This window comes from Hyperolius riggenbachi, chromosome 6 (assembly GCF_040937935.1).
Source record: "Hyperolius riggenbachi isolate aHypRig1 chromosome 6, aHypRig1.pri, whole genome shotgun sequence".
Lineage (NCBI taxonomy): Eukaryota > Metazoa > Chordata > Amphibia > Anura > Hyperoliidae > Hyperolius > Hyperolius riggenbachi.
Window position 1 is genome coordinate 95,442,533 of NC_090651.1, and position 27,879 is coordinate 95,470,411.

Genomic DNA, 27,879 nt, shown 5'->3' on the forward strand with positions numbered 1-27,879 from the left:
GGACCCTCCAAAGATTACCAACAAGGGCTTGTCAGCCACGGCCACAGCCATGCTCATTCCAGGAGAGGAGTGTAGCCTCAATCAGCTGGTGGGTCCTGGATAATTGTGGAGGACCAGAGGACACTGTGGGAAGCCTCATTAGGATGCAGAGGCTTTCCTCTTCTTAGGCAAGTATGTGATTTAGAACTTGAGCTTCAGGTCAGGTTCTCTTTAAATGTTATCAATTTTGGGGGTTTGCCCTTTAACAAAATTGTGACCACAACTGTATGATGTGGTCATATAGATCCATTGCCGGCACATGTGAGTGGTGCATTGCTTTCTCTCTCCTCCAGAATTTAAACTCTCTCTCTCTCTCTCTCTCCTCAGGCTCCCACCCTTGGTGAGTTAGCCAATAAATGGTATCATACTTACTTCAAACTTTTCATTTGAACTGATGGCTAGTACAGTAGAATACTCTACATATGACCATTGATGAAATGTTTTCCAAAAGACAGGATTTCTCCACAGTTACAACAAAACAGCATGATGATCAATTGCCTGTCTAGTGCACCAAATAGGCCAGGGGAAAAGCTGAAAAAAGTTTTCCAGTGGGTGAGCCTAGAGGTATCCAAAGATGGGCCAGGCAGTGCCGTAAAGTAGATGACATTGGGGAATAACCCATGAACAGGCCATATTTGTCAGTTTAGTGGTGGCCAGTTATTCAGTTTGTGTCAGTTCAATCTGTTTTTTGGAAAGAACATTTAATTAGACTGTGCAGCCTATGCCACCAGCATAGCGAATAGCACTCTTGTAGCTCTGGATTCAATCCCTAGATGGGCACTAATTATATCGTGTTTGTATGTGTGTGGGTGAGTTTTTTTTGGGCACAAAAAAAACTCACCCACACACATACAAACACAATATAAAAACTGACCTTAGACAATGGTTCTGACATTGGTTAATAACTAATGTCGGTATTAAATGATGAGCTCCTCTGAGGGACAGTTTGTAAGTAAAAGCTACTCTAAGCAGCGTCAATACATAGGAAATATATGATATGTTTAGTGTGTGGCACCATTCTGAGTGTGACCAAAGATGATAAACACAGGAGACCCATTTGCTGAACTAAAAGTTGCCTTGTACTGTCCTTGAAAGGAACCCGAGGTGTGAGACCTATGGAAGCTGCTATATTTATTTTCTTTTAAACAATACCGGTTGCTTGGCAGCCCTGCTGATATTTTAGGTTATGAGGGTCTAAATCACACACCTGAGACAAGCATGCAGCTGATGCTGGCAGATTTGTCATAGACATCTGATCTGCATGCTTGTTCAGGTCTATGGCTTAAATTATTAGAGGAAGAGGATTAGCAAGACAGCCAGGCAACGTGCATTGTTTAGAAGGAAATAAACATGTCATCCTCCATATCCCTCTCGCCTCGGGTTCCCTTTGAAGACAGCACCATTTGGAGCACATGTAAGTGTGTTTGCTCAGTGTCATTTCATCTGAACAGACTATTCTGTTGAAGAAACTCAAACAAAGGGAAGCAATGTCCTACTTTTTCTCACGAGTGAGGTTTAGGAATGCTGAATGTGAGCTCTGCTGTAAGACAACTTTAAAAGGTTCTCTAGGTGATGAAATTGAAGGTGTGTTAAAATAAAACATCTTCCTCCAAGAAAGGTCCCATAACTCGGTGGTGAGGGCCACCCTACTGGTTCTGTAATAATTAGACTGGATATTTAGAATTCAGCTGCTTGATGACCAGCTCACAGATGGTCCTCCTCCATGGATATCAAATTCTGAGCTGTGACAAGCCATATGGGAGTAGGTAGGGTACCATCTGCCAATGAGCAGAATCTTACAATTGTTTAATCTAAGAAGACTTTATGCAACATGGGGTTAAAAGAGGAGGTTGCCTTCAAAATAATTTTGATTACATCTAAACCATATTTTCCTAGTGAAGTGTTGAAAGTGTCGCATAAAACAACCTGAATTGTGTCTCTTTCTGTGTTTAATAAACACACAGACTGGTTTGGATGAATAAAAGATACCCGATATTTAAAGTTTTTCATTGGAAAACAAACAAAATGAGTTGTTTTGTCATGAAGTCAAACGCATAGTCATCCAGCATATAAGACTTGCAAAGCATGGGAACTTGTGAGGTCCATGCAAACTAAACTAAAACATGCATAATTCCTCTATTAGCAGACGAGGCCTGAACACCTACCTGTGGGCATAAAAGTCCCTGAAATATGCTTGCTTCATCCATTATCTTTTCATATCCCTGATAGCTCATCTGCCATAATCTACTCCCAAGTTGATTAAAACACTTTTACAAGTAGATTTAGATTTTTTTCTCATGGGTAACATATAACAAAATGGATCCTCATTTGCTTGCTCACTGACAAGGGTTTGTGGGCTCCGATAAGTTTAGCGCTTAACATGAAGCCATAGATTTTTTTGTCAACCAATCAATCTACATGTTTGCATATAATTGCTATATGAACATCACATATCTAAAAAGACATTTCTTCAGGCAGCCATGTGTCTGTTGAGAAACCACAACATGATGGCTGTCCAAAACAATACAGAAATCAACCATTTTCATTCGATTTTTGATCATTTGCTTTCTTGTCGAAGGATCAGTGTGGAAGGTAATCAATCGCCAACATTTCAAAACAAGACTTTTGTTCTTGGCAAAAGAGAAATAGGTATCAGATCATTTGACAGATCAGACTATTTGACAGTAAACCGTACTGTTAGGCATTGATCCTTACAGCCTACGAACATAGAACATATCGCCCTGCAATCATGGTCATGTAATTGGAGCTTTACGCCTCTGTGCCTCCCCTTTGCATGTAATAGGTTCTTAGGCAGTTTTTTTTTTGGCACAAGTTATTAAAATACAGGCTTAAATTTTCGAGGCATTGCCTGGACTTGCGATTTTGGTTAGGGGATTGGCAGTGAGTGCTGTGAGTGCTCCTCTGGAAGAAGCTCAGCAATGCGATAGAGAGACCATTCAAAGAATACCTGCTGTGGTGTAGAAAGAATAGTCCAACTCCCTTTAACATCGATCATCCTCTTCTGTGTCACTCAATTCCCGGGAAGCTATCACAGGGGGCACACCACCCTTCCTTCTACGCCGATAATGACCATTGGGCAGCGACCACCCATGACGCAAAGGAGCTGCTCCAATTGTGTTAGAACGACCTAGACTGGTAGCCACAGCAACCTCAAAGGTGAGCGTGTCCTCAGTTGGGCAGTCTATGCTTTGCATCTCCTCCTGTAGAGCCAAATATGGCTCTGAGATATAGTGCTGAGGGGTAGACTGGGAACTGTGCCGCCCCTGAAGAGAACAGGAAGACTCACTCAGACCTGGTTCACTTGGAAGAGGTGCTGTGTTTTCGCTGCCATTCACTGGAGGTGAGCTGTGTTTCTGACGGCGAATTAAAGAAGAGAAGGAAATAAGAGGTCTTGGGGTTGCAGGCACAGAGGGAAGTTGGCGCCGGCCACGTCTTGGGGTGCTGGTGTCTGAAGGAATGCAGCTTTCATTCAAGGAGTCAAGAATCTGTTGGAATTAAAGAAATATATATATTTGGTAAAAACAGTAAAACTCCACAAAAATATATGAGTTCCACCTTTTCCTTAAATCTTTCTAATGGTGGACATACATGATTTAAATTTGTGTTTTGTTTTTCTGACTGACTGTTTTATATATGGCCACCTTAAAGTGAACCTCCGGACTAAAAATCTACTTAGCAGAACTGAAAAGGCTTGGTGTTTCTTTAACAGTTTCACATCATCAGAACTTTATTTTTCTTACCAAAGCATCATTTTTAGCTGCATTTTTAGCTAAGCTCCACCCGTCAGAGAAAAAAGCCCGGGCTATTCTTCCCTGATGCTGTGCAGAGATGGGATTTCCTATGTTGTTATTCACGTTGCCTAGCAACTGGGAGAGGTGCTCAGGACACAGGACAGTTCAAACTGTGGCTCATGCTCCCTGTCACCTCCTTTCAACCAAAAAGATGGCTGCCATCATGAAATCAAACATTTGCCTGTTCTTTTAAAACAATGTGGATAAGAGATTATATTATCTATCTATTTTACTTAGCATAACTAATGTAACTTAATGACAGTATGTTTGTTTAGGCTGGAGTTCCTCTTTAAGGATCTAGTAAATCAAATATGCAAAGTACATAAGTATACACTAATGGCGTTCAATAGAATAGCAGCAGATCTTTACTTTGACTAAACAGACATTGAGAAATATGACTAATGGCCAAAGAACTCTCATGCATTAATGGGCATCATAACTCATAAAACCACCAATAGCTGTCCCATTTAGCCTTTTGAAAGACTCTCTCATATGAAATGGTATCGGACTCTCATATGAAGAATGGAAGGTTTTTAAGACCATTCTTAGCACCATGGCCTCATTCAGGGCCAGTTCTAGTAACAATTGTGCCCCAGGGCAAAATTAACCCTGAAGCTTCCCAACAGACACCCCGACCAAAAAGCTGCATTAGGGGGCCCTTTGTTGCAACCAAATTTCCTTTCTAGGCCCCTGAACCGGCTGCTGACCCTGATCACCTCCCAACTTAGCTGTTCTCCCCCGGGCCTCTGCAGAGGGCCTCGGGCAGCAACAGGTAATGTGGGGGCAGGAGAAACCTTGGGGTCCCCTACAGGCTCTGGGGCCCTTGGGCAATTGCCCCCTTTGCCTCTATGGTAGTGCCGGCCCTTACCTCATTAGATCAGAGGAATGAACAATCCTATCTCCCTGTGGTTACATCCTTATATGTCGGATATATAGAAACCACTGGTACCACACAGAATAGCCTTTATAGCTGTACATAAGGGATACTAGCTTCTGATATCATAATGGAACAGAAATATCCCAACTCCAGTCCTTGATGCTTGTATCCTACACATTTTTAGTATGGCTGTAGCTAACAGAATAATGTAAGGTGTAGTTTACCAAGTAAAATACTAGGCGACTTGATCCCCCAGGGACTAGACTTAAAATCACTATATTTAACTAAGAGAGATATTGTGGAAAGGCTACATGGCTAAATAAAAATATACAACTGCCCCAGAGTAAAATGTGTTTTTTCCCATGCTGATGGTACTTACAGTAGGTAGTACAAATCTGACGGACCTGACAGATTTTGGACTAGTCCATCTGCTCATGGGATATATATATATATATATATATATATATATGTATATATATATATATATATATATATATATATATATATATATATATATATATACACTGTCGGATCTGCAGCTTTTTACTGCCAGCATAGTAAAAAAGTAATTTGAAGTACATTTTAGAGAAACAGGGAGCACATTTTTTATGTATGTATTTTAAATGTTAACATTTTTGGTTATAGTGGTCCTATAACCATTTCCGTACCAGCAGGCAGCAGTCTCTGCCCACTTAAGGACCAAAGACTGCTAACATGATAAAACGCGCCCCCCTTCCCCCCAGATGAATCACCACAATAATATGCTGCTCCCGCCGTTCTGTCCTCAACGCAGGTCCCTCTCTCTGCCATCCAGGTGCGTACTTGGGTAATATAGAGCCTATGGCAAACACTGAAATTGCTCCCTCCGGGTCAGAGCCCCCGTTCCCTCTAAAAACAGCATCCTTCCTCGTGTACATGTGTTATGGTTTCCTGTGTTTTTGGTCTCGGGATATTGAATTGAATTTTTTGGAAATATCTCTTCTTATTCCCTCTCTGTCCTCTTTTCTAACACTAAGGCAAGTTGTGCCCTACTTATATAAGTTAAGTTTATGTTTGCTAGATAACAGAATTAATCTAATCTGAGGTCTGAGTGACAGGGAGGCACAGGGGCAGGCATGGTGATGCAGTACAGGGGGAGGCATGGCACCCATGGTATTGTGGCGCCCATGGTATTGTGGCGCCTATGGCATAAGCCCTGCTTGCACCCCTCTATATACGCCTCTGCTGCCATCCCTATGATGGCAGAGCACTGTGTTCTGGTCAGGAGCCGCTTTCATTGGCTCCTGACCCTGTCAATCAATGTAAGCCAATTACAGTGATGACAGGCTCACAGGGCAAGTGTATTGTGGCGGGGGAGAAAACGGCGTGACTGCGACTTGAAATCTACGTCCTGTCAGATCTGCGCTGCCACATGCAGGACGTAGATTTGAACTACGTTGGTCTGCAAATGGTTAAGCCCATTTTCATACTAGATTTCCAGGTATATTCAACCATCACCTGTACACTGCTATGGGTGTGACTGGGTGACAGCTGGTGGTCCCGATGTTCGCAGGCAGCCTGGGGACTCCTCTCCTCTGAGTTGCAGCGGGAAGGATCAGGAGATAAAAGGTGCTTCCTCTCTTTAGAACGTCCTCGTTCTCTTCCTCCTGAACGGTGTGCATCTGATCGATGGCCTGAAAAATATTATAGTAGGGAAATCACAGACTATAAAAGAGGCAACGTGATATTTAGCCTAGGGATCCTAATTTCATTGGTAAAATTAGCAAAGTTAACCACTTTAGGACCAGGGGATTTTCCCCTTATCCGTGCTGCATGGGCTCTTTAGCCCACAGCACAGATCGTGTTTCAGCCAGGGCGATCACTTTTTCCCCCTTTTTTTCCCACTAGGGGGATGTCCTGCTGGGGGGGCCTTCCTTGCCGCAATAGCAGTATAGGGGGCGATATTGTGGCTGAGAATGCGAAGAATCACTTGCGTTCACAGCCTGTTGGCTCCTGACAGCGAAACCGGAAGTAGCTGCCGGCGGGGACAGGAGGATCGGAGGGACATGGCGAGGGCACCGATCAGCTGCAGGCGGCTGAGGGAAACCCCAGGTGAGTAAAACTCTTTTTTTTTTTTTTTTTTTTTACTGAAGTGCCTCTTTAAAGCTCCCACTAAGCAAGAAATTACTCAAAATACGTTTGATATTGCTTATTACATTTCTTTTTAGTACTTTTTTTTTTCCAATACTAAGGCCCATATGCAATTCCACTTTTCTCCTGCGTTTTCTCCTAGGTGATAATTTTTCATCTTCTATTTAAAATAACTTTCCAGCACGTTTCAACTGAAAAAGTAGAAAAGTAAGTACAAATGTACTATCAAAATTATTTTGAGAATTTTCTTGCTAGCTGGTGGCTTAGCAGGCATTTCAGTGACAAATTGAAAACTATCACCTAGAATAAAACTCAGGTGAAAAAGTGAATTGCATATGGCCCTAAGTGTTGAAAAGTATTTGTTTGGATACGATGAAAAATTATGTCCCAGGAGAAAACCCAGGGAATAAGTTAATTGGATAAGGGCCAGTATGTTCTACCAGTTATAGTCATTGTTCAAATGAATCTAATGTTCTGTCCATAGGCCCTTTTCAATTCACCTTTTTTTCTTAACCACTTAAGGGCCGGTTCACACTTGCGGTTTTGCAAAAACCGCACCGGATGTCCGGACCGCACCGGAGCCGGATCGGACCTGAACCGTACGGTTCCTGTCCGGATCCGGTCCGGTTGCATACGGTTTCCGTGCGGTATGAACACGGTTGCGGTCCGGATCCGGATTCTTAAAGAGTAACAACCTGTAAAAAAATGTTGGGGTCTGGGAGGTCAGCAGAAGGGGGACCTGTGGAATCAGGCCCTCTGCTGTTTAGCACTCACCTCCACCTCCGACATGCTACCAACATCTCCGGATCCGGATCCAGCTGTGCTGCTCCACTCCAAAATGCTTGCCCATGTGTCCCCAGCCAATATCGCCGCAAAAATCCGCATAGGAAGTGGGGTAGAACATCCGGATTTTTTGCCAGTGTGTTGTGCGCTCTCCGGTTCTCATTGGTTTCCATTGGCCGGATGGTGCAGTCCGGCTCCGCCCCGGATACGGCTGCCGGAGGAGCCGGACCAAAAAATAGCGCATGTTGGAACGGACACCGGAGTCCGGATCCGGTCCGGCTCCGGTCCGGACGAAACGGACACATGTGAACCCTGGCATAGATTTACATTGCTATGCCGTGCGTCCGTTTCGTCCGGCCAGCATGCGGTGCGGCTCCGGCACGGCTATTCCGGATAGCCACCGCTAATGTGAACCGGGCCTTACCCCCGCCCGTACGAATTTCTCTGTCCCTTTTTCCATCCTTTAACCCCCAGGGACGGAGAAATCCGTACTTTCCGCGTACCCGACGCTGTCCGCGCTCCCGCTCGTAAACACGCCGCCCGCCGCTAGTAAACACGCCGCCGCCCGCTCGCCCGGAGATCAATGAACGGGAAAATCCATTCCCGTTCGTTGATCGAAGCCCCACAATGATCCGCTGCTCTCTTATGGGCAGCGCGATCATTGTGAGAAAAAACTCACGTGTCCAGCCTCCTTATACTTCCTCCAAGCTTCCGGAAGGACGCTTGGAGGTCGCATTAAAACAAAAAGTTACTGTGGCCATCTTGTAGCCAAATAGTAAACTACACCCTACACATTTTTCACATACAAATAAATGATTTTTACACAAAAAATTAACTCATTACCTCCCACACTCCCCATTTTTTTTTTTTGTAATTAAAAAAAAATTCAAAAATTTACAATTAAAAAAAATACATAAATAGTTACCTTAGGGACTGAACTTTTTAAATATTTATGTCAAGAGGGTATAACACTGTTACTTTATAAACTATGGGCTTGTAATTAGGGATGGACGCAAAACTGAAAAAATGCACCTTTATTTCCAAATAAAATATTGGCGCCAAACATTGTGATAGGGACATAATTTAAATGGTTTTATAACCGGGACAAAAGGGCAAATAAATTTCATGGGTTTTAATCACAGTAGCATGCATTATTTAAAAACTATAATGGCCGAAAACTGAAAAATAATTATTTTTTTCCCCACATTTTTCCTATTTTCCCATTAAAACACATTTAGAAAAAAATAATTCTTGGCATAATGTCCCACCTAAAGAAAGCCTAATTGGTGGCGGAAAAAACAAGATATAGTTCATTTCATTGCGATAAGTAATGATAAAGTTATAGACGAATGAATGGAAGGAGCGCTGAAAGGTGAAAATTGCTCTGGTGCTCAGGGGGTAAAACCCCTCAGTGGTGAAGTGGTTAAGTTTCGCCAAGGACATAATTTTCATCTTCTGTTTAAAATAACTTTTCAGCACTCTTTAATTGAAAATGTACCAAGAATTAAATGAAAAAGTACTGTGAAAAGTATTCTGAGTATTTTCTTGCTTGCTGGTGGCTTTCATTGGCATTTTATTAATTAGGTGTAAAATATCACTTAGGAGAAAACTAAGGAGAAAAACTGAATTGCATATGGGCCATTGGCCTTCTCCTAGGTTTTCCCCCTAGGTCATATGTTCACATGTTGTCAATAACAGGTGTTATTGCACAGGCAGGCTACCTGCACAGGCAGGCAGCTTTTTGACCATTTTTCAGGTTTATATGCTGCAGGTCCCTGGAAAAGAGACCTGATTTCATTCTGCAAGTTTCAGACGTGCTGTTCTAGTGAGAGATTTGCATCCACTTGTCATGCAAATTGTTTATCTGCTTCCTTTGAAGGCTTTCAGTATAAATACCATTTCCTCCCAGAATGCCCTGCTGGTCATAAAGGTTTGGTTCCGCTGGACTTGCCTTGAGTTTCAGCCCCTCTGCTGATTGTTTGCAAATATTCTAGTGTAGTTAATTCTTGGGGAGTGCATCTTGCATTCTCTATAGTGCAGTCAGGCTTTGTATTATTTGTACTGTTTATTCCTGTGCTGTTTTGTCCCTGCGATTGTACTGTCGCCTGCGGCGGCTGGCAGTAAATCGTTTGGTCTCGTTCCTAGATCGTATTCGCCCTGGTGGTAAAGGCGGTGGATCTCCTTTGTCTGTTTTGGAGTATAACCTTAGCTGTGGTTGATACTGGTTACTCCTTTAGTCTGTCTTGTCCAGCACGAACGCTTGCTGTTGTCTGGTGGGAGGCAACCGATTAGCAAGCGTTCGCGTTATTTGTCTGTCGTCATTGTCAGGTTTATGTGGTAGTTAGGGTTGGTACGTTTTGTCACTGTTGCGCTTTTCGTGCGGTGACCGTGCCTGGCACGCGCTTTGTCACTATTGCGCTTAACGTGTGGTGACCGTGTGTAGCTAGTCCTGTCTGCTCCTTCGTGTTGGATTACAGTTTGTTATTGGTTCTGTCTTTATCCTTCCTATGCTCTGTCTTTGCTCAGTCTTGTGTCACTGTTAGCAATCACCATTCTTGCAATTGCTTTCTCGCTTGGTCTTCGCTGTTGTGTGTCCACCGTCGCCCGGTGGCGACTAGATTGGTGGACATACATACATTCTGTCTCTGTGCTCACTCTCTCTCGAAAGGCTATCTTGCCCTGTATAGCTTCACTTCGTACAATTTCTAACTGACATCTGTGGCAGTGCAGAGGGATTATTCCTCTGCACTCCACAGCTCAATCTGCCGGTGGGAATTCCTCTCTACAGGTGCATTGCACCAAAGCTGGGTTCTGTTATTTAAGCATTTGTGGAGGGTTTCCGTAGTGTCGGCGCACATCATGTGCGCTGACCACGGAGATAATTCTGCATTTGTTACAAAAGGCCTTTTAAACCATCAGCAAGTAAGAAAATACTCAAAATAATTTAGGCAGCACCTTTTCCCCTACTTTTTGGTACTCTTTTAATTGCAAAGTGCTTAAAAGTTTTTTTTTATTTTTTTTTTTACAGAGAAGATGAAAAACTATCTCTTAGGAGAAAAAAGCCAATTGCATGTGGGCCATGGTCTTTCAGAAAAGGGTGACTATCAGCAGATAAAACCTGAAAAATCCTAATTACAAAGAAGGCAAATACAAAATCCCTAATAAAAAATGCCATATAATCATTTTATAGTTCAAAACTGAACTGACCTGGAACCACAACTTGATTTATTAAAAACAAAAAACATGTCCTGTTTATTATTATTCCTGACCAACCTGTATCTGCATTCAGCCGGTGGGTGGATAGCCTTAGAGAGGCATGATAGCTGCGACGTTGCTGCTTGTAGCTGTCTATACCGCCCCTATCTAATGAGAAGTCATCCAGCCATGAGCTGCGCGCACGCTTATCCGCAGTCGTGGAGAAGGAGCGCCGCATTGAGCTCACATCCGACAAAACCTGCAGGGCCAAAATAAGGCAAAAAAGAAGAAAATATCTGCACAGAAATACATTTCTACTTACACTAGGGCTCCTATAAAATAACTTATCTATAAATATTAACTGAGGTCTCAGAGGTCACGATAATGATATCAGCAATATGGTAACAGCAATGTACTGTATACCACAAGGGCCACGGAAGATATTGGTGCTTTATAAATCCTAAATTATAGTATTATCACCTAGGATTGTTTTCTCAAATTCTTCAATAAAATTTGGCAACCTTTCTGTCATTTGCCTCATACTTTTTTCATACTGGTAGGAGGCTTACAGAATAATGTAACATTGAGAAAATGTGACTCAAAGCATCCAATCAAAAATCAGCTTCCATTGTATTCACACAAGTAAAAACTGTTCCGTGATTGGTTGCTGTGCATATACAATGGCTAGCTGTTAAAGATTCATGTAGGTAACTGACCAAAAAAAAAAAAAAAGATGGTATATTTATTTTCAGTATAGGATAAAAGTGTAAATAAATATACCATAGAATAATTCAGGTGAAGATAGTCAAAGGAATTTTCTAGGCTTTAAAAATCAGACTCCAACTACAAATCCTTCTGTGTTAAAACATAATTATGCTATCAGAGTCCAACTCAGATCAAATTTATTTTAGCTATGCTTAGGTCGGGTAATGGTTAGAACCTCTATTGGGTTGTTATTACTTTCTCTCTCCCTGTTACAGAGAACACAAAATGACAGATTACCCAGCAAGCTCATGGTGAACCAGACCTCATAGGAGTGTGTAAGGGGCTACACAGGACCAAAAAGCCCTCTTACTAAAATGTTATGCAAAACCAGAGGATGGTTTGCATATTCAGCAGTGATGCATCATGGGAGACATCAAATGCTTGCTCCAACCTGCATTATCACAACTACCTTATGTTTTAAGAAGGCATACTTTTGTTTTGCAGAACACAAAATACAACTCATTGCACATAATTGCAATCCCAAGAGTAGCAGAAGTTCTGCAAAGCAGATCACTTCATGTCATCTCATGGATATGTGAGAAGGAGTCCTCTAATTTAGCCTGGAAAATTCATTCAATTGATATAAGTATTAAAGGGGAACAATTGCTTTTTGCTTTATATATAAAAAGTAAACGTACACAGACCACGCTACTTGGCTAAAATTTCTTTTCAAATTACATTATGCATTTTATTGCTTACTTTTTTGGATCAATAAAAGCCAGTTATTCTCTGCCTGTCAGTAAAGAAAAATGACAGTTTGCGAGGGCAAAAGTTCCCCTTTAAAAGGAATTAACAAGGATAAATCAAATATAGGTATTGCTGGAATAAAAACAATGAATTAAACTTCTAAAAAGACAGAAAACAAAGTAACGTAAACAAAACTTACAGAAAACAAATAATATCTTATAAAACAAACAACGTAAAAACATATGAATGATGATTCATAAGAACAAGCAAATAGACAAACAGATAAAGCAACAAAGTGCTTGCTGGTGCATAGCTCTGGGAAGGCAGATGGCAAATAAAGAGGTCAGGTTGGAAGATTCAGAAAAATTGTGGTTGGTAATATTCAAGCTGAGGAGCCTTAATGGGTGGTGCCCCAAGCATCAATCATTGTACCTTTCATGTTGGTTGGACATGATGTAGTGCAACAATTATGGGATTGTTCCTGGTAATAGAAGATGTATTGCATTATTATGAATTACTGTTCACTTTTTCACACATAGAGCCTAATGCACTAAATATTTTTGGGCCATAAATAGTCATAATTTGAGTTTTTTACTGACTTCCAAGTTTTCTCATAATTCACTTACATTTTAAGCATGTTTGCACAAATATTTAACATTTATATTATCCACAATTTTGTTAATGGATTACTAAAGGTATAATATTTAATAAGTTAGGACAACTTTTCATGCAACTTTTCATGACAACTCATCATGATTTAAGACCTGCAGGAGGTAGGTGTTGACTTATAGCATGCCTTTTTAAATAGGTAAAAAACCCTTGTTAAGAGGGTAGCAAATACCCCTTTCTATCCACAAACCATTATGGAGAAAATGGATGGGCAGAGGGGCTTGGGGCTCTTTGGACATTCTCCCAGTTCTTATGTGATGTCTTGTAGTTAAGAGGTTTCTGATTGTGGCAATAATGGAGCAATCTGACAGAAAGACCCTTGTACTCACTGGCTGGATCATAGCTAAGACATCTTCATCACAAGTGAAAATAGTAATAAAACATGTCAAAGGAAATATCCACTGGAATATACCGGTAGTTGTGAAGGTTTTCATGTTGAGTCCAACTACTTTTCGCCAGTTTCGCCCTGTCTAAGCAAGTACAGAACACTAAACAGGTGTTAGTGTCTAAGCAAGTACAGCCAACCTAAACAGAAGATTTATCATTTCATAAATCTAGTCTTATTTATTATGTGTGAAAAAGTGAAAGGGTTGCTTAAATATCCAAAAATAGGTACAAGAACTTGGGGCTCCACCCAGAGGCTGCAAACCTCTGTTCTAAGTCTACTAAAGAAAGCATGCTGGAGAACTGAAAAGGTTAAAAAGGAGGAGAGGTCAAAGGATTGCTTTATTTACCTGGGGGTTCTCTGCCAGACGTGGCATAGAAGAAGCTCTCACTGACGCTGGCGCTGGACGCTCCAGCATCTCCACGGGGATGTAGCTGCTTTGATCAGGGAGCTGCTCCCTGCTATACTCTCTAACCTCTGGCTCCTGGAAACAAAGATAGAGCCAGCTCGTGGGACCAGCTTTCCAGATCACACACTGTTCTGTCACCAGGCAGCACAATGACTTCCCTTGTGGCACTCTGCCACTCACTCTGGGGTCAATGCCAGATATTCCATTATACAAGTCACTAGCTAATTCAGCCTGCTGCACACTGCCATGTATGCATCAAGAGGACGGAATGAGTAGGCATTACTGTTCATTAAGCACAATTGTCCACTAAAAAAACTAATTGGAATTGGGCACATAAAATCTACCTGTTATTGGACACATGAGAGGGGCAAAGTATTTTGTGCGTCAGACCAATTTTCAGCCCATCATCTCACCACAAACCAGTGCCATTGCCGTGCCAATTATGTCACTGACTGCTTGTCTCTTGTTGCAGGATTGGAACAGATACTATTTTTAGAGGAAGGCTTTTTTTCAGAGTAAAACAATCTATAATAGACTATGTACAAAGGTCCACCACAATAATGTGGACAAAGGTGTAGAGCGATTTCCTTTCAAATTGTCTCTTTTTTTAATCCTGTGAATGATCATCCCTACACAGCCCCTGAATACAAAATATATTTATATTGAAAAAGAAAACTTCAATTCACAATCTAATATACTGATACAAAAGTTATAAGTATTATTATTTTATTAAGCAGTATTTAGTTATATAAGGGTACATTTTTATTGCTTCAGCAAATTAAGGGTCTGGTATTTATAAACTGAAATTGAAAAGAGGATAGCTAATTTGGGTTAAGGATTGTGGAAACATTCACTTGCTGTGAATTTTTGCACAAAGTAGCTGATCAATAAAGGGCAAGTTACATTTCAGTTGTATCTTTAATCTAGTTATAAACTATAAAAATTTTGAATGTGAAGTTTCTTGTACTGCAATCAACAGGAAAGGTTTTGTTCCTTTGAAGTTGTGAGGGCAATATAATAAAACATTAAGCATAAGGGCTCTTTCACACTAGAGGCCTTTTTTGGCGTTTTACCGCCACGGCCATAGTTAGTGTTTTCCATGGTTAAATGAAAGTCCATAGACTTTCATTTTACCTTTCACACTTAACGCCGCGTTTTTGAGCATTGCGTTTTGAAGCTCCCCGGTGCTCTTTCAGGGCCGACCGCGGCATTTATCATTATAATGGATGTATTGGCGTTAAAACGCCTTCAAAACGCATCAAAATGCTGAAAGCCAAAAGGCAGCGTTTTAGCCTTTTCTACCGCTGCCTCTAGTGTGAAAGAACCCTAATAGAAGGATGGTGACCACAGCAGACATCCCAAGAGGGGAATGTGTGGACTATGTGCCATCCATCCCATGAATAGCGCTGGACAAAAGACATGAAATTGCCAGTCCTAAGCTTGAGGAAGGACAAAGTGAGAGGACAGTTTCAAAGCCTCAAAACGTAATTTCCCTTATCTAAACCAAAACAGGAGAGGCTTCATCTGTCCTTGGCCAATGCATGAATCACCAGAGCTGGACCTAAAAACATCTCCAAATGGACAGATCATGCCCATGTGTCCAATTTTCCAGTGTGGTTTATGGCCACCTTAAACTGACACCAAAAAATGTTCTCCACTACTGAACTGGTTGATTCATCAGGAATGTGATAAAATACTTTGAGATGGCACCTCTAGTTTGGCCCTTAGTTTTCTGTATACATGAAGGCACTTTTACAAAGAAAACACACAGTGCAATGACACTGCAACAGGGACACACATCAGTGTTACTGCTCTATAGTGTGGACAAGTGTTACATTGCAGTGACCAGGCAAAATCGACGAGCTGACAACATGTTTCACATGGAGAGGGCTTGGTTTCCTCCTATTCTTGCTGCAGACAGGATGACATCTATGTACCAGGTGACAACGTAGTAGTGACATGAACATCTGGCACTAACGCACATCAAAACACAGCAGAGTGCTGAACACATACATCTGACCAAACATGACAACAGCAGCATAAGTGAACTCATTCTACTTTTAAACACATATCTGTTGTACAGTTCATTCATTCTGTATTAAGTCACTCAGATCATAAGTGAAAAGTCAGCCTTGTTCATCCAAAGTGCCTGGAAAGAAAGTGTTATCGACAGGAACAGGATGAGCAGTAGTGTGAGCACGAAAAAGAGAATGTGACTGGTTAACAAGGGAAACGCCCCTTTCTTTTCGGGCACAAAAGAACCAGCCCTTACACAGCATCCTAATTTAGAGGAACGATGGACATGCAGAAAAGCATTTGTTGGCTTTTGGCGGTGCTTCCTGGCGTACAACGTTTTTACACAGAAGCATGGCGGTAAACGATCCTGGAACCAACGCCCTGTTTCAGGATCAGCTAAGCGCCAGGCAGTTGACGACAAAAATCAGGATCAAAATGCACCGGTTATCGATCGTACCAACCGATCACCTGAAAGATTGTCCACCAAATGCTTGTGTGTACACAGCCTTAAGGCTCATACACACGCTCAACAAAAGTCTTTTAACTGCACGATTATCAAACCACTTCAAGAAGTTGGACAACTTTTGTCAAGTAAAAGACGTGCAAACGTCAAGGCGTTATCACTGATAAGAGTCGACCAACGACTGATAAGACGCAGCTCAAGTCAATCCAGACTTTTGTTGAGCGTGTGTATGAGCCTTTACAGTTTGACATGAAAAGGTTGTGCAACATGCCTTGTTAGCATCAAATTCAAAATCTAATTCAAAATGAGCATATATTCAAAACAAACATACATATTTATCAGTTTCAAAACTTGCTTTGTTGTCTTTAGCCCATTTTCAATTAGGTTCGGATTTGATATGATTTACAAATATACGATCTGTTTTTATTTACATTTTACTCAGCTCCATCCTTTTTGGAAATAGGGTATTACGTTTTATGTATCTAACATGGTTTACACAAATCTCCACTATTAGTAAGTTTATAGTGGACCTGAACACAGGACAGAAAACAAAATAGAGAAATGCACCCTGTATGTATTTAGAGAGTTGAGCCTGTCAAATTCCCCCTCATCTGTGACTAATCGCAAGCTGTAATTTGATCTCTCAGCAGTGTGAGCTGGCTGCCTCGGCAGAGCAGCTAATTTGTAAACACAGGATGTTAACAATATGTCTGCTTCCATGAAAGCAGGAAGAAGACACACTGCAGATGTACTACAAGATCTGTATCAGCTGTAACAAAGAAATGTTTTTCTTCAAAGGTTATTATGCTGTTGCGTATCTTTTAGAGCAAAGAGGACATTTTGAGTTCAGGTCCGCTTTAAATGTCTTTACTTTCTTGTCAATTGTACATCTGCACTTTTACACACAGTCATGCAGAAAGCTGCCTGTCTCTAATTTACTGCAAGCAGTAAGTACAGGAACAGTCCTAATTCACTCACAGGACTTTCAGGCTCTCCTAATTTAGTTGTCCTTCAGTAATGTTCCGGATCTTATTTCTACATTATAATTCATGTTTTACCATCTAAAAAATGAAACAGTAGCTGGCTCACACCTCCATGTCAGAGATACCAGTGACTGCACAGAAGTGTACAGAGCCTTGGAACGGATACATATAAAATCGGTGGCGGGAGACTCGGGTGCAGGATGCAGCCGGTATATGGCTGATCCTGCTGCTGCACAAGTTCCTGGCCGCGCTAAATACTATTCCCCCTCCAGGCCGCCATGGATGGTGGGGAAAGAAATAATTGCTGGAAGCCGAATTATTGAGTTTTAAAAGTAACTTCAGCTCCGTCTTCTGATGGCACCAGAGTTGCTCTGCTATAGCTGTAATTCTGCTGCCGTTTTTAATGCAGAGTAGGCGCAGCGGAAGGTAGATAGAGGACATCTCACCTGTTCCACGGCGGTAGAAGGTCCCATTGTGCTGCCAGGAAGCTGCGCGGCCCGTCCTCTCTCTCCATACACTGTTCCCCGGCGGCTTCTTATGCATCGCAAATTGACGCAATCAGGAAAAGTCCCCTATTGACGGCGCCTCCTAATGCGTCATTATGCGATGCATAAGAAGCCGCCGGGGAACAGTGGATGGAGAGAGAGGACGGGCCGCGCAGCTTCCTGGCAGCACAATGGGACCTTCTACCGCCGTGGAACAGGTGAGATGTCCTCTATCTACCTTCCGCTGTGCCTACTCTGCATTAAAAATGAGGGAAAAAGTGGCGGTCCCGACTTAAGGACAGATTCAGGTTAAGAACGAGCTGACAGTCCCTATCTCGTTTATTAACCGAGGACTACCTGTACTTTAAAGAACTGGAGGCAGAGGATCAGCAGGACTGCCAGGCAATTTCCATACATACAGTAAAGATGTCAGCCTCCATATCAATCTCAGTTCAGGTGTGCTTTAAATATATAAAAGGTACAGTATATAAGGTATTTAGTACACATGCTGTCAAAAATGTTATTTCCCCAAAACCCCTGCAATGTCTTTCCCAAATTTCAGGCTGCCCTCAGGAATATACCGCTTTAGGCATATATGTGGATGTGAGTGAGATACGGAGATGCTAATCTGCAAAGCAGCCAATATAATATTCCATTAATGAAAGCTGATATAACAGTTGGTAGCTATGGGCCTCTACATGTCTAAATTACTTGTGCTGTATTACCTAACAAATCCTCCTGAGTAAAAAAAAAAAACATTTACAGACAAGGAGTCCACCAATGAATCAGTATCTGTATAGCAGTAACAGGCATTCAACAACTGCTTAAGGACAGTTTTCTCCATCTCACACCATCAGCAGGCAGTTTTTACAAAAAGCATGACAGCCCCTAAAGTTCCACATTCACACGCAGTTACTCTTTAGATCAAAGTACCCCTGAACTGGTTTTGAGCAACATAATTTTAATGCTGTTTTATTTGTGGTGCTGGGACATATGTCACAACACCATCCTCCCCCTCCAGTGTCCTGTGTCCTCCGCTCTGCTCAGCCCGGTCGTCAATTATGGGTGGGGAGAAAGTGGCAGTTCCTCCTCTCTGCCCTCCTTAGGCACACCCCTCCACTCGCTGGTGTTACTGTACACTGCGTGCAGGAGAGCTGCGACGTGTGCGGGCTTGTGGTGATTGAGCTCGGAACAATAGTGTACTATTAATATAGCTATTAGTACAATATCGTTCCGACCTCAATCACCACAAGCCCGCACATGTCGCAGCTCTTCTGTTTGCTGTGTCATTAACAGCACATTGCCAACGATTAGCTGTGAGAGGGGGGCGTTGCTAAGAAGGGCACGGAGGAGGAAGAACTGCTACTTCCTTCCCGCCCATAACCGACGTTCTGCGCAGTTGAATATTACAGCTGAGCAGAGCGGGGGACACAGAGCGCTGGGGGATGGTGCTGTGAAATTTTTCACAGCACCACAAATAAAACAGTATTACAATTATGTTGATCAAAAATCTTTTCAGAGGTACTTTAGGCAGCTCAGTTGCTCTATAAGCCATGTTTACCAGAGACAGCTGTTCTTCAAAGTCTTCGTCATCATTGTCCAGACATGGTGGCTGAAATATCTCTTCAGGGGACAGGGGACTGAGTGAGGGGAAGGCATCCCTGGAAGTAGAGAACACAGATCTGAGAACCCAAGTAGCTGAGCTTTGATCACTAGGTTATTTACCACATACTGATAAAAGCTGCACCAACAGAACTCACAGTCCTGATAGAGTATCCTGCTGGAGGTAAGGTAAGGCTTTGGCATTGGATAATATCTCCTCTGGTAAAGACGAAGCTTCCATTCTCTGAAACATTGGTGCATTTTTCTACAAAAAAAACCATAACAATAAGAACTTAAAATGCTATTGAACATAGAACCTCACTGCCAAATGCACAGAAAATGTAGAAGCAGTTTAACATGCTAAATGCACAGAAAATGTAACCTTGCTAAATTCATTCTGTCCAGCAAGTTGTGTAATACAAAAAGATCTAGAGATCCCAACCAGCAAGCTAACCTGACTATTGTCCATTGCAGTCCAGCAAATGATACTATTGGATGGATGGTAACATCAATATGACATAACGAATGATAGTCCTGTGACTGAAGAAAAGCTCTGTATCTGCAGTGGAGGTAATGTGGGGATTACATGTGGTACTTAACCACTTGAGGACCCACCCTTTACCCCCCCTTAAGGACCAGCGTTATTTTTTGTGATCTGTGCTGGGTGGGCCCAGCACAGATTATGTTTCATGCAGAGAGATCAGATCGCCCCCCTTTTTCCCCCCCTATGGGAATGATGTGCAGGGGGGGTCTGATCGCTCCGGTGGGCAGGCATGTTGCGGGGGGGGCACCTCAAAGCCCCCCTCTGTGGCAAAATTCCCCCCTCCCTCTCCTACCTGCTCATCCCCGGTGATCGGGGCTGCACAGGACGCTATCCGTCCTGTGCAGCCAGTGACAGGCTGTCCCCTGTCACATAGTGGCGATCCCCCCTGATTGGCCAGGGATTGCCGATCTGCCTTACGGCGCTGCTGCGTAGCAGCGCCGTACAATGTAAACAAAGGAGACAAATGTCTCCTACGTTTACATTTAGTCTACGAGCCGCAATCAGCGGCTCGCAGGCTATTCACGGAGACCCGCTCCGTGATCTAACAGGAAATGCGAGCGGCCTTTCCTGACTAATTAGGGAGGCACCTGGCGACGCACAGTTGCGTCGCTGGTCCTCCAGCTACCACTTTTTTGCCGCTCGGTATGAGTGTGCGGTCGGCAAGTGGTTAAAGAGAACCCGAGGTGGGATTTTATTATGTTAGTGGGGCACAGAGGCTAGTTGTGCACACTAACACCAGCCTCTGTTGCCCCATGGTGTGCCTCCAAGACCCCCCTGCGCGCCGCTATACCCCCCGCAGTACTGGCGACACGCAGCGTGTCGCCAGCACAATGTTTACCTAAGCGCCGTCTGTCAGCGGCGCTCCCCCGCCTCCTCTGTATCGGCGCTACCCGCCCGCGTCACTTCCCTCCAATCAGCTGGAGGGAAGGGACACAGGTAGGTAACGCCGATATGGAGGAGGCGGGGGAGCGGCGCTGACAGACGGCGCTTAGGTAAACATTGTGCTGGCGACACGCTGCGTGTCGCCAGCACTGCGGGGGGTATAGCGGCGCGCAGGGGGGTCTTGGAAGCACACCATGGGGCAACAGAGGCTGGTGTTAGTGTGCACAACCAGCCTCTGTGCCCCACTAGCATAATAAAATCCCACCTCGGGTTCTCTTTAAGGGGGCAGAGACCGCTGGTACTTAAGTGGTTAATAATGTGGAACACCCTTTTTTAGTAGTCTTTGCTTTAATTGGGCTTACCTGGCAAACTAATTATCACAGGTGTCTGAAATTGATTTCAGTGATCAAGGAGCCCTAAGAGTCTAATGGTGGCCATACATGGTACAATTTTTTCATACAATTTTACCATTTCTATGTAGTATAAGGGTAAATTACCGTATTTTTCGGACTATAAGACGCACTTTTTCGCCCCCAAAAGTAGGGAGAAAAAGTTACTGCGTCTTATAGTCCGAATGTAGCAGTTTTACCTATCCTGCCGCTTGTCTTTTGTGAGCTGTAATGAACCCTAATGAGGTCCGCAGTGGTGTCTCTGAGCGGCATAGCAGCAGCCGCGGTAATGACTGGCTTTGATGTTCTGTCCCTACATCAGTGCAATCTTAAGTTTCCTAGGGGCATAGCAGGAGCCGCTGTGATCACTGTGTGACTGATGGTTTTCTGTCCCTTCATCAGCGCGATCCAAAGTTTGCTAGCTGCATACCAGGAGCTGCTGTGATGACCGGTGTGGCTTCCATGACATTCTTTCCCTCCATTTGTCGCGCATCTGCCCTGCTTTAGCGCGATCCAGAGTTTCCTAGTTGCCGCTGTGATAATCGCCGTGACTTTGTCCCTTCATCAGCTGATTCTGGCACGGACATACCATAAATCTTCAGCCGCTATAACGGCAATGTCCTCAGAGGCTTCCGTACTGCTTTGTTTATTGGGTGTTACTCCATGTCCCCGGCGCACGTGCGTGGCAGGTCATGAGAGGGCGCCAGTAAAAGCAGTACGGAAGCCTCTGAGGACATTGCCGTTATAGCGGCTGAAGATCTATGGTATGTCGGTGCCAGAATCGTGCTGCTGATGAAGGGACAAAGTCACGGCGATCATCACAGCGGCAACTAGGAAACTCTGCAGGGCAGATGCGCGGACAAATGGAGGAAAAGAATGTCATGGAAGCCACACCGGTCATCACAGCAGCTCCTGGTATGCAGCTAGCAAACTTTGGATCACGCTGATGAATGGACAGAAAAACCTCAGTCACGCAGGTGATCACATCGGCTCCTGCTATGCCCCTAGGAAACTTAAGATTGCGCTGATGCAGGGACAGAACATCAAAGCCAGTCATTACCGCGGCTGCTGCTATGCCGGTCAATGTATGTTAAAATGTTGGAACACCGGCTGCTTGAGCCCGCTGCGGACCTCCTTAGCATTTACAGCCTGGATACCCACACTGGACCCAGCTACTTTTGGAAGAAGCTGCTGTCACCCAGACTGGTGAGATCTGCAATATTCTTGTACTGGTTAGTTAATGTAGCTGGTGGGGGAGGGGAGAAGGGGAGGGGGTTTGTGTAGTACAGTGTAGCTGAAGGGGGGAGGCATCAGGGTTAGTGTAGTGTAGTGTGTATTTGGTGGGGGCAGCTATGGTTAGTGTAGCTGGGCAGAGTTACTTAGATAGAGACATGGGAAGGGGTCCATAAGACACTTATGCACTATGGACGCAAGTAGGTTTAGTAGTATTTTTTTTCCTGGTTTTTGCCCTCTAAACCTAGGTGCGTCTTATAGTCCGGAGCGTCTTATAGTCCGAAAAATACGGTAAGTGACTTTACTGAATGGATAATTTAGGCAGTTCCCTTATATTAGATAGAAATGGTAAGATTGTATGAAAAAAATTGTACCATGTATGGCCACCATAAGACACGATACCATCTATGAGTTGGAAAACAAAATACTCAATCTCTATGACACTTAAATATAATTTGCATAATGTGAGGTAGAAGCAGACTGTAAAAATATGGAAAATGATTGGTAGCTACGTAATAGCCTTGAAAGACAAAAAAATGTAAAAGGTACCAGTTACCAATGTTATGTCTACGCAATTCAATCCAATGATTCAAATCAATCCAATGAAACATAGAACTTTTAAGTCAACAACTGGTCAGAAGGGGCCTCAAAACAGACACATTTATATAAAAAAATAGATTATTCAATAAGGCATAATGCAGTTGCCTCCACCAGGCAGCTATGTACATTTTCCAGTGTTATAACTACAGTGAAACCTGTTAGAAAAGGGTTACTGCACATCACATATTAACCATATTAACAGAGCACTTTGTCTGGCCTTACAGAATAAAGTCTATGTAGACAGCAGGTTATCTGAAGGGCTTGCTCCATATTAGCTATATCTCACCTGTTCCTCCAGCTGTTGCCTCTGCTTCTTGGCTTTACTCTGCTTATAATAGTCCATGATCATCATAGCAGCGTAAATCTTGCCCACAGTCAGATCAGAGGCTAGGAGAGAAGAAGAATAGTTGTTCAGCTACAGATGGCCAGTAATAATTACCTGTTGGGGTATTCCTTGCTCACCTATGGTCTATGTAATGTTTCTCCATTCAACAGAAACATCCATATTTCAAGGATAAAACATGTGGTTGTATAACTGATTTCTGTGCAAAGCAAATAAATCGAGTCCCAAAAAAAGACATAATGCAGTGCTATGTAAATTCTTTTAGGGAGTTAAGGTGGCCATACAAGAAGAAAATCGGGCCGCCAAGAGCATGCCCAGTCAATGATGCGACCAATTTTGGACCAAAATTGGTCGCATGCATCAATCAGACAGGCTGCAGGATGACAGGCCATCATGGTCGATCGGGCGGGCTATCACCCTATTGTGTGATCTTACACATACGCGCCAACCACGGTGTGTATACAGTATAACGCTAATGGAGCAGCGGGATTCCTAGGACGGTTGGGTACCGCGAGGTGGTGGGCGACAGGTAATGTATAAATGCACACATAGAGGGCAGATTTACACACTGGGGGCGGACGGCAGCGGTAGGGCGGAGGATACGGTGGACTTGGCTGATTCCCGAGGGATTACATGCTGAAATCGCTCGGGAATCGGCCTGCGGTGAATGGGCAGACAATAGATCTTTCTCTAATCAGATTACATCAGAGAGAGATTTGTCTCTTGGTCGAATATGCCCATAATCGCTAGATGTATGGGTACCTTTAAGGAACAAGAAATTAAAAGTGGTCCGTAGACAGTGGCGTGGCTAGAGATCATGGGGCCCCATAGCAAAACTTTCATGGGGCACTCAGATGGAGGCATCCTTAAAGTGAACCAGAGATGAAGCACCCTCATGTATTTACTATATATATATCAATGGGAACATTAGAGAAAACACCTACCCTGCTCTCTGTTTCATCCTTCACTGCTCAGCCTGCTTGTTAACAGCCCTGATAAAATCCCTGACTGAGCATTCAGTCTGGCTTTTCTCAGGAATCATTATAGCTGAGTCTGTCTTCTCTGATGTCTTTTCAAGCCCACGCCTGCCCCCTTCTGGCTTTGCTATAAAGACTCAGCTATAATGATTCCTGAGCAAAGCCAGACTGAATGCTCAGTTGGGGATTTTATCAGGGCTGATAACAGGCAGGCTGAGCAGTGAAGGATGAAGCAGAGAGCAGAGTAGATGTTTTCTCTAATGTTCCCACTGATATACAGTATATGGTAAAATACATGAGGGTGCTTCATCTCTGGTTCACTTTAAGTTATGGGATTTGCCCCTACCCTATGGATATGAGTAAGTTGGGTAATTTACATTCTCATGCAAACACATGAAAGTTAATGGTGAATACATTAAAGTGGAATGAAACCCAGCAATTCTTCTTTGCTCTAAAACATTATTTACAGCATATTATATACTACAGCATTTTTTTTTACTAGAACAGCATTCAAAGAGTTGAAAAAAAAGGACAGAAAAGCTCAATGCCGGGAAAGCTGGACACATGCAAACTAGAGATAATGTTATCTTGTGTTTAATTGTATCAAGTGAGGAATGTAAACAAACACTTCTCTGACACTGTAGATTCTGCTGAACACAGACAGACAGTCAGAAAGCATTTCTGCCTTTATTTCAAGATGAAAAAAAAAACAGTTATGAATAAAATGCAAAGTCAGCTGTCACAGCAAAAAAAGGGGACTTTGGAAACTTGTAATTTCTAAATGAATAATAATACTTATGCACAAAAGCAAATATGATAACCGTATGGCATATAAAAAGTAGGAAAACATGTTTTTTATTGAATATTATGTCAGGGTTTTTTACTGCTTTAAGTATCCTCTGGAGCCCCGCGCTCCAGGGCCCCATAGCAGCTTCTATGCCTGCTATGGCTATTGCTACGCCCCTGTCCGTACACCTAATAGACACGCATCAGAGAAATAGGGGAGTATAGGTGGGTGCTAGGCCAGTAAATGGAACCAATATGGTCCTAACAAGCACTTTCTAGAGCTGTGCAAGAATGAAGCAGAGAGCTATACAATCAATTTTACATCTTAAACAGTACAGATGCACACAAATGGTCAAATACAATAGTATACAGTTTCAGTATATAATGTCACTCTGGTATCAATAAGGCTAATGCAACATGGCAGCAAGTGAACAGTCCAAAATCAGGCCCTTAAAGCCAACAGGAGCAAAGAGCTTGCAATAGCAACCAAGTTCATGTGCAACAGGGTGACCTTTAGGCAGGCATATACAGATACCCTGACAGCGCTGTTTCGGTAGCTATACCTTCATCAAAGGGTGGTGGAGGCTCCTCTCAGGCTGCTGCAATTGAAATGCTGTAAAACGCTGCTTTTATTTCTACAAAAGACCTTCTAAGCCCACACTGGACACCAGGGGCTCGCCCACTGTGCTTTTGAGGTAATCCACGGAGGCCCAGAGTAGTGTGCAGAGAGAAAGCAGGCTACAAGTGGCTGCCAGCCCACCAACCACGGCTCATGGGTCTCCGTCTGACATATGATGCATGCCCCTGCCCACTTTCCACTATAGCCGGATACAGAATACCGCAGGGGGCAAAAACCAGGTTCACCATAATTTTTAATATATCAAGGTTTACTTTTCCAGGCGTTACTCCCATATACTTATAATGGAGCTTGGCCAGGTTAGTTTACTATACCCAAATGTTTACTATATCAGGGCTGCATAATATGTTGGCGCTTAATATATACAAGAAATAAATAAATATATCAGCGTTTACTATAACAAGATTATACTGTATATCATTCTATGATGTGATACCAATATGCCACCTCTATAACAAATGCTGCCATAATATCCTTCTGTAACAAGTATTACCATTATGTCCTCCCCAAATAAAGTGCTGACACTATATCCCCTCTGTAACCAGTGCACCCATTATGTTTTATTTGTAACAAGTGCAGCCATTATTTTCTATAATAATATTCGTATATAACAAGTGCCATGATTATGGTAGGTCCCTCATTACTAGTGCAACCATTAATTCCCCGCCACCACACACACAAACACACATAGCAAGTGTTGTTATTATATTCTTATATAACAAGTATCCACATTATATCCTTCATAACAAGTGTTGCAATTATACCCTACTAGCAAGTTACAAGTGTTACCATTAAGTAAACTAGCGCTTCCAGCCATTATGTTCCATCTACAACAAGTGTAGAAATGATTTCCCCCATAATAAGTGCTGTTCTCATATTCTTGCATATCAAGTGTTACCATATTGCCCCCTCTTAACAATTGCCATTGTGATATCATTCTATAACAATTGTTACCCTTAATTTACTCATATGAAGGGCTGACAGGATATCCCCTCTGTAACAAATACAGTCATTATGATCCATCGATTACAAGTGCAGCAATTACTGTATTTTTTGGACTATAAGACTCACTTTTTCTCCCCCAAAATTGAGGGAAAAAAGTCACTGCGTCTTATAGACCAAATGCAGGGAGTTCCTGACTTGTGCACGCCTGCTAATACCAACCTCCAACCCACCACAATGTCAGGGACTCCCTGTACTGTGGTCATGCAGAGGAGGACACAGGAGGACAAACAGAGGACACAGGGCACAAAGGGGCATAGAGAAGGATACAAGGGGACACAGAGTGGCATAGAGGAGGACACAAGGGGGACATAAAAGGGCATAGAGGAGGACACAAGGGATATAAAGGGGCATAGAGAAGGACGCAAAGGGGACACGAAGGGGCATAAATGAGGACACAAGGGGGGCAGAGGAGGACACAGGGAGACACAAGAGGTACAAGGGGCATGATGTACAAAGGGGGCCTACTCCCCAAGATGCCCTTTCACCATGGATGCACCAGATTTAGTATATATTTTTCCCCCCCGATTTTTGTCCTCTAAACCGAGGTGCGTCTTGGTCAGGAGCGTTTTATAGTCCGAAAAATACTGTATACCCCCCCCCCCTCCTCCTCCTTTACCTATAACAAGTGCTGCTATTATAGTCTCATATAATAAGTGTCACCATTATCCCCCTGCCTTATATAACAAGTGTCAATATTATGTCCTCCCCAACCCCTTTAAAACAGCAGGGACAGCCATACTATCCCACATATATAAGTAAATAAATAATTGTTCTATTTACATAACATATATATTCTACTGTCCATGTTTTGATTTCAGTGAATTTTATATACAGTAGTAAATAAAGAGAAAACTGTTCAGGGCATTCTATATCTCTACTGCCTCTGACTGAAGTCAATCCTTTCCTCCCGTTCTCTTTGTTCTCCTAGAAACTACAAAGCAAGCTAGAAATGGCAGTGCAAACACATGTGAGCACAGCATAGATTGCATTTCAGCAGCTTCTGCAGAGGGGTGAGGTGTATTTCCCTTCTCAGTCTCCTGTCCCACTGAACTGCCCTCAGCCAATCAGTGAGGAGCAGGAATGAGGGAAGGGGGGATAACAAGCATCCCTCTCCCTGGCAATGTATGAGAAAAGAGGCAGGCTGACTGAGATAAGATTCATTACAGCAGACACATTTATGATT

The 27,879-nt window shown here is 43.0% G+C and overlaps 1 protein-coding gene across 3 annotated transcripts in view; it reads right to left on the reverse strand.

Moving 5' to 3' along the window:
- Positions 1 to 27,879, reverse strand: part of CACNA1E (calcium voltage-gated channel subunit alpha1 E) — a 396,969-nt gene that overhangs the window by 21,219 nt on the left and 347,871 nt on the right. For 2 of the 3 annotated variants that reach the window (XM_068239700.1, XM_068239699.1), the window contains exons 39-45: positions 23,235 to 23,335; positions 19,459 to 19,565; positions 19,260 to 19,359; positions 13,692 to 13,826; positions 10,915 to 11,095; positions 6,226 to 6,401; positions 3,008 to 3,545 (exon numbers count right to left, since the gene is read on the reverse strand). In XM_068239700.1, the coding sequence (XP_068095801.1) occupies positions 3,042 to 3,545; positions 6,226 to 6,401; positions 10,915 to 11,095; positions 13,692 to 13,826; positions 19,260 to 19,359; positions 19,459 to 19,565; positions 23,235 to 23,335 (1,304 nt within the window). In that variant the 3' untranslated portion in view covers positions 3,008 to 3,041. The remainder of the gene's footprint in view (positions 1 to 3,007; positions 3,546 to 6,225; positions 6,402 to 10,914; positions 11,096 to 13,691; positions 13,827 to 19,259; positions 19,360 to 19,458; positions 19,566 to 23,234; positions 23,336 to 27,879) is intronic. The other variant, XM_068239701.1, reaches the window with a different exon arrangement.